The following is a 14,089-nucleotide window of genomic DNA, read 5'->3' as shown; positions in this document are numbered from 1 at the left end:
ATATGTCCCATAGACTCATATTGCCCTTTATTGTGCTTTTAGCTACCTTCAGACCTGATGTACAGCATATCACACTTCTCTTCCTGAATGAATGCAAGCCAAAGGACAAAAGAACACCAATCCAAGATCTACAATAAAAGGTCACAAAATACCTAATTCAGCAAACAGCCAGCTGCATAACTTTCAGCTTTGGAAAGGTTCACTAAAAGCATACACAACTAAATCTTCAAAAGAACCTAACCGGGAATTTATAAAGGTCTTCTCAAGCCAATATTGGTCATGCATACTGAATGTAAGAAGTGCCTACAAAAGTGCAATGGAGATAACAGAAGCACCGACCTTAACAAGAATGAAATACAAGCAGGAAAATGGTTTTTTCTTCACTTTCCATAATCATAGATCCCACATTGGGCTTAAAAGAAACATAAAGCAATAGTCTTAAGCAGTCATTAAGTGTCTGAACCAGTTATGAATGACTTTATGGTGCTTATCCAAGTAAGGATAGATCAGGCCTGTTTTGCCTCTCCAAAAAAGACTACAACCTCCACTTCCAGCTTCACAAGCAAACAAAATGCCCACATTCAGACATTTCTTCAACCAGATTGCATTGCTGCTGACAAGGGAGACATAATGGCATAAAACCATGTTATCTCTTTCCCTTGAAACATGAGGTAAGGGTTACATATGAGCATTTACAAGAAGAAAATGGGTACATAGAAACATCACTAGAACAATCTAGTGTGCATCAGCTATCAAACCCTTTCGAAGCTGTTGGATACCATAGAACAATTTTCTACGTGAACCGACCGCACTTATCCCCATATCTTTCAAGTCATCCAAGGTTAACAAAGGTAAAACTTCAGTGTCTACTTCGTGAGTGTCAAAAAGTGGAGCATATTTGCCTAGGCCAAGGCCCTGTAGCCATCCTCTTACACCACTTACTAGAAAGGAATGCACCTGGTGTAGGGCTGGGCACCGACCAAACTGTTGTCCAGCATTCTCACTTGTATACTCCCTGTCTTCCACATTTCCATTTGCTTCCTCTGCAACCTTAGCCTTAATCTCAGCTGCAATCAGCTTCACATCTACACCAGAACTGTGCTCAAGCACCTCCCTTACATCAACCCTACCGTCTACCTGGTTGTTGGCAGTTTCTCCCTTGTCTTGGCTCCTTTCCACTAGCTCTTCCTCTTGCTCCAAAGCATTGCCTGGTGCAGAATGTGAAGATTGGTAATCTTGTTGGTGGTCAAGAGGTGACCTGATAGTGTAAGGATGTGGAGATCCAGCCTCTAGTGAGTTGCTAATCTCTTTGGCATCTTTTGAATATTCAGTGGTCTCAAGGTCAGAATCTCTAAATCCTTCGGGCAAATTAGCATCATATCCCACATCTGCTTGGCCATCTGCATCATCATTCATGATAACATTTCCCTTGCCATAACTATCAATCTGCTTGTCAAAAGATGGCTTTTTGCCACCATCACCGGCATTTGTTCCTTTAAGCCCACCAGGTTTGCGAGTCCAGTTTCTAACTTTCTTATTGGCTGCCCTCACAAGATGTTGAGCTTTGCGACCGCTGTTGGCATATGCTGCTAATGGAGACTCCCCAGTTTTTGCACTGTGAGAACAAGAAGCATGATGCTGTGCACCCTGTCCATACACATCCTCGCGGATATAGTCATCATGGTTGGGATCCGCAAGAACCTGACCCTTGCCGTTTTTGAAACCCTTGGGTTTGACGTCTAGGGCACCATTCCCGTTCGGATGCACAGCATTGTGAGCAGCATTGTCCGCTTGATTGACAGGGGTAGGAGGGGAAGTAGCATTCATCTTTTTGCGTTTGAAAGACGATTCAGACATAATGGCGGCAGGCAGGTCACCGATCTCCCCCAATCGGACACTGGGGCGTCGGTGCCTTTTGACACCTAGAAGCTCCGAGGAACTGGCCATGGCTGAGTGATCATGGTTCCATTCGGCCATACCGTTCCACATACCCTCGGCCTCGGGCCGGACCACCTATCTCGCCGGCAGAATATCCACAGCAAATGTGCTAGCAAGCGGCAGAGAACACGGACCTCGACAAGCAGGCGTGACGAATCCCTTGCAGTCTGTGTGTGTGTGTGTGTGTGTGTGTGTGTGTGTCTCTCTCTCTCTCTCTCTCTCTATCTCTCTCTCTCTGAGTCTCCCACTTGCTTTGGAACTCCAGTCAATTTAAGTCGAATGTGTTCAGAGGAGGAGGACAAGCGTCTAAATCAAAGTGTCCTAGGTCCTACACTCTAGTCTTCCACATACCCCTCCCTAGGCTCTTCATGCCTGGATTGGGCGGGCAGGGTCACACAGCCAGGCACGCAGACGTGCCATCAGGCGAGCAAGGTCACGTGGGATTGGTCGGGCGGGCAGGCATGCAAGCAAGGTTGCACAAGCATCATGTGGCACTACCAGAAGGTTTTCCAGGGCAGCTCTACATGCACTTGCTTGGCCCCCTTGCAAAACCTTCTAATAATAATAATAAAAGATAGAAGATTCATTGTAAGGAGAAGCTTGCACGGTGCTAACTTGTTATCCAAGTCTTGAGTTCGAAAGACCCATTCACCCAAGCACGATATGTTTTTGACATTTCCCCATGTTGTTTGTCCACGTAGTGTTTAAGGTCATGAGCTTCTACGAGGGAGGGATCGCATACCTAGCTAAGTGCAATTGCTTGGGGCTTCAAGGTTGACATTTTCCCATGTAAGAAAATAGACTCTCTTCCCTTGTTTGTGCTGCTAGTGTCCAATGTCATGAGCTTAGGCATGGGGTCACTCCCTTGTTTGTGCCTACAGTGTCCAATGTCATGAGCTTAGGCATGGGGTCGCTCCCTCTCGCTCACAAAAGCTCTTGATGCTAACGCTAGAGCGCCAATCGCACCTAGTTAGGTATGTAATCCCTCCCTTGCACACAAAGCTCATGATCTTATAATTCAAAATTTGTGAACCATAATGGGAGCTTGTCTAAAACTTCTTAAGAAGGTTAGGATCCATCGGCCACATCAACCCATCCAAAGGCTTTAAACTTGTCCCCTATGAAAATTAGGTTACAAACCTAGTGACAGATGCCCACTTTGCAAGTTCTTTTATTGGTCAAGATGTTTATTTAAGGCTTGGGTGTCTAGTCTCCTTTAGAATTAAAGAGGACATGACCATGCTATGTACTTACTAAACCAACAAATTTTTCCACCCACTTTTGGACAAGGAGTCCCCCTTGCCCACTTTACAAAGTGATGGATAAGGATGCACTCTTTACATGTGCAACCAATCAAAAAAATTTCTACACCACACTCTGGGTAAGGGTTGGGCATCTATCACTTGTTGTGTAACCACCCTAAGAATCCTAAATTAGAGTGAAACACAAATCAAAATTCTAAAATCTCATGGAATGGTAGAGTTGAAATTTGACTATCCTAAATGAAGGAAATGTTAATGGAATTTCAAAGAAATGCATGTCCAAAACAAGTTTTTTTATTTTAAATATGATAACTTTTACGATATATCTTATAAGTTGATATGTTACACAACTTATGTATCATAAATAATAACATATAAACCAACTATGTCAACATAAATATTGTTGTTATAGTATAATCTAGTGTTATAGGTGATGAGGTCACCTGTACTATAGTACTAGTACTATAATAGCTTTAAGCCTTGGAATTTTGGAAAGTTAGAAACATTGAAGTTGAATCTCGTTTTTTAAATAATTTCCGAGGTCTAACTAATCAAGATTCGAGATAGAGACCAAGTCTTACTCTCACCTTGCACGACCTCCCCACTTTGGATAGCCCAAATCCAATCATAAATGAGCAATAATGCAAAGGAAACATAAATCTTTCATAATAAGGACAAAGAATTGCTTCAAGGGGAAGGATAAGGACAAAGAATTGCTTCAAGGGGAAGGATACATGTTCTTCTTAGCAAGATCTTTGTAACCACAAAGAGTTTCCGTGGACATTAGTGATGTGGACAACTTTGGAGGTTTTGTCTCTAATTAGTTTAATGTGAAAGAGGCTTTTCAAAAATGAACAAGATCAAAGATATGTTTCAAAACCAGCTTTCACTAGATAGCTTGAGTTTGTAGATGCTTGTTGGCTTGAATGCCCCTGCAAAAGGAAATGCTTTGGAGTGAATGCTTTGAAAAGTATGAAGGATAGGAGAGTTGGATCACTAAGGACAAAAAAAATGTCCTTTTCTTACTCTTGATTGATGCAATGCTTTAGTGCTTTATGCAAGTATTCGGATTCATTCATGTTTTTGGTCTTACTTTTTAACTTGTATTTATGCCATAGTTTGCCAGAAACTATTATTGGACTATGTAATGTTTTATGCAAACATTTTTGGTCCATTTTACTTTCCATTAATCATGTAATATACTTGTGAAATGATATAATAATAATTTACCTTTGCTCTATTTTTTCTACTAATTATGTTTGTATTAAGCATGTGTAAAGTTTTAAACTTTTACTAAAAATTTGGGGTTGGTGGAATACAAGAGAATCGTCAATGGATTCACAATGCCATATTTTGAAATTCCTAGGGAGTGGACAAGCTTGGAAACACATGCCCAATGAAAATCTAAGGCATATGTTATCATAACATTGCATTTAGGATATTCATTCAAGCATCTTATTTCATGTAAAGACCAACTATTCTCCTCTTACACAGTTGCCAGCTCAATAAAGTGACCTTTTCTCCTTGGGTTTTTAGCTTGTTTTAGTAAGACCTTAAGGATCCACTTGTTTTTTTCTATGATAGCTTTTGAACCATTTTGTAAATGTTGCTTAGTTTTTCAACAACACCTTAAGTCATAAGAATATGCTAGGTATTAATGTTGTGTTATGCCATTAGCTCTCTCTCTCTCTCTCTCTCTCTCTCTCTCTCTCTCTCTCTCTCTCTCTCTCTCTCTCTCTCTCTCTCTACACACACACACACACACATGCATACATGTATCTATATGTAATACATGTGTATGCATGTGCGCGTATGTGTGTGCCCACAGATGCACATAAATACATACATATGTGTCTATGTACATGCATATGCATGCATACGTAATAATATGGCCTATCTCACGTAGTTAGGTATCAAAAACTCATATGTAACTTATGAAATTGATTCACTTGTGCCTTGCATACTTGTATATGATAATCAACCATCAATGCCTTAACATATATTCAGAAATCATAAGATAGAGTTGCAAAATTTTCTATCTCAAGATGAAACAAAAACACATATGCCCTAGATGGACAAGGTGAGATTTACTATGCACACACTTGTATGCTCAAAACACAAATTTTAAAGCTTGTATGTACAAAATAAGCCTAATATCCTAAGTAATATTGCCCTAACCTTATTGTTCCCTTTGTTATGTCTTGCCAAAAATAACTAATAAGATCCACATTCTTCTCTTATGCAAGGACAAATAAAATAGATATAATTTGCTACAAATAAAAACAAGCCTAACATCACAAGGCATCTAAACTTTTGATACATAATACTAGTCTACTTAAAAGTACCACTAATTGTTCTCAATTACTAATACAAGCTTACATCAATGGTATTCAATACACCATTTTGAAACATAGAAATGTAATAAAACTCTTAGTTTTAAATTGAGACATATTGAGGCAATATATTGAGTTGCAAGTATTAAAAATAGACTTTTGTAGTCACATTTTGAGAGTTTAGATTAATCTTTGTTGTTGGTTAATTAAACCATTTAAGCATTGGGTAGAGGACAAGTTTTGTACAACAAAGAGACATTTTCGATAATTTACATATCTCAAAATGATCTAGTGCTAATACTTCAATAAAAGTGACTTCGAGTATGCAATCGCTTAATATAGGAGAGCTAAGACACTTAGGCATCCAAAATGTGGAAATAGAGATTGGACATGTGATTATGTTGGTTAGTGCTTAAAAGGAGGGCCCCAACCACCAAAACAATACATTGTGCAAAAGGTCAAGAGAAGGACATAGAGGGGAGGCTCTATGGCCATGCTTTAATGTCTTCATCAATAATGCCTAGTCAATCTCCTCCAAGTCCCATTCTTCCATGCCTATGTCCAAAAATACTAGTCATGTAGTAGCACTTGGCAATAGAGTCAATCATCAAAGATAAAGCCAAGCTATTTTGACTTGAAAAGTTAGGAATGTAAGTCAATCGACGCTTAAGCCTCTCCTATTGTGGTTGATAGCACCATCCCACCTATAATGCCAGCCACTTCCACTCTTTTCACTTTCACAAACTATCATAATAAACTTAAACATCACCGATGTTAAAATCAATGCCACCATATCCCCTTCTTCCTAACATAGATGCATCCCCTACTATACGTGCAACTATTTCACATAGACTTCTTGGATATTCAATCCATTGAGGTATCAAAACAATTTTGCCAATATTGGAGTTATGATGGGTCATGTAAGGCATGTGTGCATGCATGTGCACACACAGACAGAAGCAATGTCTTTCGCACCTCATAAGCCAACCTTGATGGTGGATGTATCATGGGTGCATTAAATACCACTAGCATGCATTACTAGCTATCAACTTCTGGAAACATGTGAGGCTACACAAACTTGTTTGAAGCACGAATGTCTATATGTAGAATTTTTATTTTTGCTTGTAGTATTTGATTTTTTTCATGAAAAAACAATGTAAGTTTAAGTTTCAATAGTTATGGAAATTGGATTTGGAGTCATGGAAGGCAATCATGTAGAGTTGCTAGGCATTTGAAAGCTTGATAATTAGCTTTGAATCATTGTCTATGATCTATTATATATTTTAAAAGGAGTGCACCAAAACTAACACTCTATACCACTAGATTTCAACCAAGCCTACATACCACCATCCTAAATTTTCTCTCCACATAGGCTATTTTATCAAATAGAGAAATCAATACTTACAAAACAACCCACTTCTATATATGGACTATCCTAACTCTTTTGCTATCTCATGTCATTGATGCTCATGGAAAGCTAGGTGCCAATTTGATAGTTGGTTAGAGGCACAAGTGCGAGTACCACAATGGATATGATTTGCATAATCTCTTTCCTCATAACCAAATCCCTTCCTACATATGGTTTATCTTTTCTATCTTTAGTTCATTAATGCTTATCCTCTTGACATATTCCAATTGCCTGAGCTACAACACTAGCTCCAAGTCTTGATAGTTGTGCCCTATTTGTGAAGTATACATTAATCACTATGAGCCTCATCAAGACCACTTCCACCTCTTGTAGGTTGCCTTGAGTCTCTAGACACCGACATGGCTATTGAAGAGTAGTAGGGCTACCTCATTGTTATGTGGCTACATCTCCACCATGATGAGTGTGAACTCTAATTAGAAGACTATTGACATGATCCACTATCAACATCTTGATGCCATCCAGACTGGGGTGAAGACACAACTACTCGAAAGTTTGTCAAGGTCCCAATCATCTTAATTGTGATGTAAGTCAAATGGGCCCTTGAAAGAGCCAAAATTATATTCGTAAAATTTTCAACGAGGGCATGAGTCACTCCACAAAGCTACTAGGTGGTTGGGAGGCAGGTTATGCATTTAGAAGAGAAACAGGCAAGAAGAAAGGTCCAATCTCTCTCTCTCTCTCTCTCTCTCTCTCTCTCTCTCTCTCTCTCTCTCTCTCTCTCTCTCTCTCTCTCTCTCTCTCTCTCCACTTTATCACAGCCGACAGTTGTTACATATACACATCGCACCACTTTATCACAGCCGACAGTTGTTCCCCTATCACAGCCGACATTTGTTCCCCTTTTGTAGCCATTATCTGGAGTACCAGAGCTACATACGCACATACACATACACGACACTTATCACACTCACAGCACCGTATTTTCAGTTTCCAGTTTTTAGCTTTTCATTCAGCACTTTTATTTTGGATAGCTGGACCTCATCAGTTGTATCACACTTTGTCTCATAGGCCAGTTTTGGTCTTTAGAAGACGTTAATATAACTTTCTTTCTCTCTCTCTCTCTCTCTCTCTCTCTCTCTCTCTCTCTCTCTCTCCTGCTTCCTGCTCCTACTCCCTCTCCCTCCCTCCCCCACCCCCCCCTCTCTCTCTCTCTCTCTCTCTCTCTCTCCCCCCCCTCTTGCTTCCTGCTCCTACTCCCTCTCCCTCCCTCCCTCCCTCCCTCCCCCCACTCTCTCTCTCTCTCTCTCTCTCTCTCTCTCTCTCTCTCTCTCTCTCTCTCTCTCTCTCTCTCTCTCTCTCTCTCTCTCTCTCTCTCTCTCTCTTGCTTCCTGCTCCTACTCCCTCTCCCTCCCTCCCTCCCTCCCTCCCTCCCTCCCTCCCCCTCTCTCTCTCTCTCTCTCTCTCTCTCTCTCTCTCTCTCTCTCTCTCTCTCTCTCTCTCTCTCTCTCTCTCTCTCTCTCTCTCTCTCTCTTGCTTCCTGCTCCTACTCCCTCTCCCTCCCTCCCTCCCTCCCCCCCTCTCTCTCTCTCTCTCTCTCTCTCTCTCTCTCTCTCTCTCTCTCTCTCTCTCTCTCTCTCTCTCTCTCTCTCTCTCTCTCTCTCTCTCTCTCTCTAGCAAAGAAAGGATGACAAGCAAAGGCATATGAGGAGGATCTAACACCAAAGCACTTGGAAGAAGGTGGTGGTGGCATTTGATGGGGGGGCTTCCATAATGAAGATGGCACTACAATTCTATGTGGCATCAACTATTATTTTTGGAAACATAATTATCCACTAATAATTATTTTCAAGACTGTACACAAAATTGTAGACTCCTAATCATATAGCCTATACTTACACGATTACTTTGATATCACTATGTCTATCAAGATGTACAACACTAGTCCATTATGTGTTCCATGTGAGAATTTGTTGATTATCCCTTTGATTTTCACCATATAAGTTATTGAAAGTAGATAAATACATGTCCATGAATTTACTTCCTTACCCATACACACATGCATTTACAACCCTATTTAACCTCATGCATGCATAGGCATGTGATCCGATGCACAAATACCCTCTCTCACATTGTTAACCACCATCGCATGCTAAAGGTGAGCTAAAGCGGGGCTGAAGTGGAAGCAAGAAGGGCTAAAAAAGATTGAAGGATGCGAGAGTCCAATTTTTTTGAACCACGATCAACTTGAAGTGAGTTCAAGGTGTTAAAGCTCAAAGTTTCATTGATACATGGATTGCTTGAGCCTCATTAGACTTGAAAAGCTTAAAGGCATCTAGAAGAGGATAAGGTGGTGTAATAGTAGCCAATGTGTCTTCTTCTCCTCCTCTTGGTAACCCTATTAGACACTTCTAGTTCCATAGGTTGTGGATCTATAATAGATAGCTTTGTTCTCCTCCTTGTAGCCTTAGCTCCCCTAGTTGCATCATGCATTAGTCCATTCATTGCACTTTTATGTGCCATGATTTTGAATCTCGTTTACTAGCTCCTCTTGTGATGATCTCTACTCTAGTCCAACAAGATTAACTCCTTCTTGTCATGTACTTGGACATGTACATCCATTTCCATCCATATTAGCTCTTCTTGCATTCCTTTCTAGTCTAATAGGATAGATTCCCTTGGCCTCTTTCATCACAATTAAAGCACTAGATCATTATGTTTCTCCGTGGCTCATGTCTTCTTTTATTTTGTTGGTGCAAATTATGACTTTGTTATTGAATAGCCTATATTGCAAAGCTAAGATTACCAAACTCCTCGACAAGCCTATGAATATCAACATAATTGAGATCCTTTAGTAGGCTCTTAACGTCTTACCAACACCTTTTCCATGGAGTTCTTTAGATCTACACAAAGGGGCTAAAATTCTTGCTTAGAACCAAGAATCCTTGCCTCGTTGTCATTAGGTTCCAAGTCCTATCTCTTATTGTTGTTTTTCCACTACTCTATCGCAATCCTTCTTGCTTCCTCATAAGTAAATAGTTCTTTATTCATCCCTTCTAATGCTAGGATGGAAAGAAGCCATGAATTTCTCCTTCTTGGTATATGCACCAGGCTAAGCTGCAATTTTTTCTAGCTTCCTCCATACATATTGGTCTACATCTACATTTTCTTCCTATGCCACTCTAACAACTTCCTTACATACCTAAACCTTTTCTCTTCTTTCATGTTGAGCATCTAAATCCACAACCAATCTAGATCAACTACCCCTTGTAGCATTATCCTACATCACCTCATGCCATTCCCTTGCTTTGCCTTCCAACAATAATGCACCCAAGTTGGATTAATGCTTATTTGCATTCATATTGGTTTGGAAAATCATCAACTCAATCTTTCTCATAAACTAAGCCACACCTTCATTCTTAGCTCCCTTGAATTGCAGTATGTATCTAATATGCCATCATGAAGCTTGACATGAAATCAAATCAGGCTCCAACTTGGCTCAAAAGATCCAAATCCACAGTAGTTAATCCCCCTCAATGAGGGCACCAATAGATATGAGGAGTTGGGACATGCCCTTCCTAATTAACACAAATTAGAGCCACCAAAAATCATCATGTCTTAGCCTAGAGAATGAGAAATTACAATTAGTAGCAAGCCCTTAAAGTAGCCTACACTGGCAACTGCTTTGGGCCTAGGCACCCATATATTTCTTGGGTATAAGTCTTCGCATAACTTATGATAGCAAGCTAATTGAAAGAATAGAAGCTAAGATCCATATTCCTATGTGCAAGAAAAATATCAATTTCTAAAACTATCAAGCTATGTTTTCCACCAAACATATCAAATGGATAGTTCCAAAAATGATATGTATGTATGTACATATGTGTGTGTGTGTGTGTGTGTGTGTGTGTGTGTGTGTGTGTGTGTGTGTGTGTGTGTGTGTGTGTGTGTGTGTGTGTGTGTGTGTGTGTGTGTGTGTGTGTGTGTGTGTGTGTGTGTGTGTGTGTGTGTGTGTGTGTGTGTGTGTGTGTGTGTGTGTGTGTGTGTGTGTGTGTGTGTGTGTGTGTGTGTGTGTGTGTGTGTGTGTGTGTGTGTGTGTGCACGTACGTACATATGGATGTATGGATGGATGGATGTATGTATGTATAACATCTCACACTTTGATTGCAACTATTTCATTGCTCAATAGTTTGGCTCTTCTAAGCACCATCTATTAGATTGAATGGAACCAAATTCTTATAGATGTGTGAGTAGGTTGTATGTATTATTGGTGTTGATGATTGTGCAAACCAAATGTGTCCTTTCCCAAGACATATTCAGAAAGTTTTTTAGTTTCTTACTAAATCTACAAAAAAATAATAGCATTAAGAAGAATAGTGACATTGTGTACTGGACATCCATTGCACTGTTGTAGGCAAAATTGACTACACAAAATCGAAATGCAAATACAACCACAAAAAACTAAAATGACACACAAGTTTGACTAGACAATAGAGCATAAGTGGCAATAAATGATCACCTTCAAAAAATAGGTAAGAATTTGAAACCTTTGTCCCTAAAGTAGATCGCACAAATGTGGGCTATTTTAGCCCTTCCAACTTGCTGCTTTGAGGGTGGAATCAAAGCTCTTCCATTGGTCGAGAACCTCCCAAAACTTTGTCTGCTCATGCTTTAGCCCATCCATTGGGAAATGCAATAGAAAGGTACTTGGTAAAGCCTAATAACCAAAGCAACAAATCTAAGTGACTTAGAAAAAAGGTAGCCCTTGTTTCGATCATCATCTCTCTAGTAAGACCAATAAGAGGTAAAGGGAACTCGTTTCCAACAAATTTCAAATTCCCAAATCTCTCCTTTTGTCTTATTCATGTCACTAGATCCCCTTGACTACTCAATTGTGTTTGCCCATTTGTATCTCCCTGCACATGCCTCCCTATTTGTGGCCCTTCACCTTGGTACCATTTGATTTTATAACCATTGCATTGCTTTTTACTACTCCATGAGATACCTTTAGATCCCAAAGAAAAAACACAATTGCTAAGGGGCATTGTCTAGTTCTTGAGCCTAATCTAAACTGGAGGAGTCAAGCAAAGTACATACATTGTGATAAAAGATACTTCATTACCCTTGTTGTGATTCTGTTTCCCCTTCTACTTACATAGTGGCTCTTTAGACCATATTCTTGTTGGGAACCCTTAAATTTGGAGCTAATCTATTCTTTAGGGGCTTGTTTTTATTATTGGAGCTTTCCCCATAGCAATAAGTAGATAAGCTTATGGATAGAAAGATTTTGCAATGATAAGACTAGATAGAGAACAATGAAGCTTTTTCATCGACCACCAAAAGCAATTTATCGATAAATCCAATGTCCTTGAAATCATGAAGCTGATGGTCCTAGATCACCCTATGCCAATGTGGGCTAATTGTTTATTTACTATGTTGCTTGGACTCCCATGCTCCCATAATAGAATAACATTGCTCACTCATAGAATAACATGAAGACTCACATAAGAGTAGCAATGAAATGGCATGTCAAGAACCATACATTGAGGGCCTAGAGCACCCAACCCTGGCTCGGGATGATCTACGAGTGTCGATTCCTTGTGTACAGCTCTAATAACTCCTTGCCTCATAACCTTTGACGACTCCCAAAATCCCCAAAACCGCACAATATATTGATTCACAAAAATATAGTCCAGTTGTAGTGCATTTGGCTTCAACTAAACTAATGTATTCCTAATAAATTTGACTAATGCATTAGGTTTCACCAATTAGAATAATGAACTATAAATCACCAAATTAGACTAATGAACTACAATTAATACATTAGAATAAAATAGACTAATGTTACAAAAAATTTAGTTGCACTTCCTTAAGATTTCTAAAAAGATAAGGTGTTACAAATTGATGCAAATGTTCATAGATTTTGAACCTTATAAATCACAATACTTGCTCCATGCTCAAATTAATGGTCATGATTCTTGAGATTAGCTATCTCTAAAGGACAACAATCTATTGTCATGGATCAAGGCCTTGCATCTCCATGCTCATAACAATGACTATAGGTCTAAGGGTTATGTAGGTACGACTGAGACAATCATCTTAAGAGGTCATGTATGTGTTGTAAGCATCTCTAAACAATGCTTGGAGCAAAGGAAAAGTGGCGATGAGGGTACTACATGGAGATTCTAGGGTAGCCCATGTCAACATAGGCTACTCTAGCAGGCATGGACAAAGCCTTGGTGAAGGTCATGTAGGTACCACTAGCATCCACATTTTTTGCATGCAATGTCATGCAAGTAGGAAGATAGAGTGAGCTTTCTTAAAGGTGGCTTGGGAAGTTATCTTGCTTTTTTGCATGACCACTTGCTTGGATAGATGTGTTAGACAAAAGAACAAAAAAAAGGTCAAAGTGGATGGAGCTCTTAGCATCCCCCTAAAGTAGTCCCCCGGCTACGTTATCTAGTGCAAAGTGCAGGTATATTCACACAAATAATCAAGAGGACAGCGTAGGTACATTAGCGCGTAAACAATTGTTGCCTTGCTAGGTTAAGGGGTACTTGAAATTTTACACTTGATGAAGGGTTCTAATGAAGAATGGGTAATAGATGCACAACTTGTTTTGCCCTAAAATGACTCTGAATGGAGGAAGTTGATGACGGATGCCAATTAAGGACAGTGTGCATAAACAAGTCAAATGTTGCACTGACAAATGTAGAGATAGGGAAAGTCAAAGAGCTCTCTCTCTCTCTCTCTCTCTCTCTCTCTCTCTCTCTCTCTCTCTCTCTCTCTCTCTCTCTCTCTCTCTCTCTCTCTCTCTCTCTCTCTCTCTCTCTCTCTCCCTCTCCCATGTAGTGAATAGAGAGGAAAGGATGAGGAGTGCTTGGTTGTGGTTGTGACACAACTCAAGTCCTTTGGTGTATTAACTATACCATGACACCCTCCTAAAGAGCCATCACACACATTGCCATGTGAATAATTATCATTAATTTTTAATTCCTTTTAGTTATATTTGTGGTACATGATAGTTGTAATTCATTTTGATTGTATCTATAATACAAACACTAATGAAAATGAACGTTTGTCCTCATTGATTATGATTGAGAATCTCACCTCTATCTTCATGTGACCCAAGTCTTTACATAAATCCCTTTGCATGCTTCACTATACAATCATTCCATTATGCTTTGCAT

At 39.8% G+C, this 14,089-nt stretch overlaps 1 protein-coding gene across 1 annotated transcript; it reads right to left on the bottom strand.

Moving 5' to 3' along the window:
* Nucleotides 1–383: 383 nt before the first annotated feature.
* LOC148026364 (uncharacterized) lies at nt 384–2,178 on the bottom strand. Its single transcript, XM_087690436.1, has one exon. It carries the CDS (start codon nt 1,987–1,989, stop codon nt 736–738), a length of 1,254 nt encoding a protein of 417 aa, XP_087546562.1. The 5' UTR covers nt 1,990–2,178; the 3' UTR covers nt 384–735.
* Between the last annotated feature and the right edge of the window lie 11,911 nt (nt 2,179–14,089).

Source organism: Lygodium microphyllum, chromosome 13 (assembly GCF_053477565.2).
Source record: "Lygodium microphyllum isolate KBCC chromosome 13, Lygodium_microphyllum_v1.1.10, whole genome shotgun sequence".
Lineage (NCBI taxonomy): Eukaryota > Viridiplantae > Streptophyta > Polypodiopsida > Schizaeales > Lygodiaceae > Lygodium > Lygodium microphyllum.
This window is presented reverse-complemented; position numbering and strand designations above follow the sequence as displayed.

Coding starts and splice junctions, on each gene's coding strand:
- LOC148026364 (XM_087690436.1), bottom strand. CDS start 1,989: ATGTGGAACGGTATGGCCGAATGGAACCATGATCACTCAGCCATGGCC.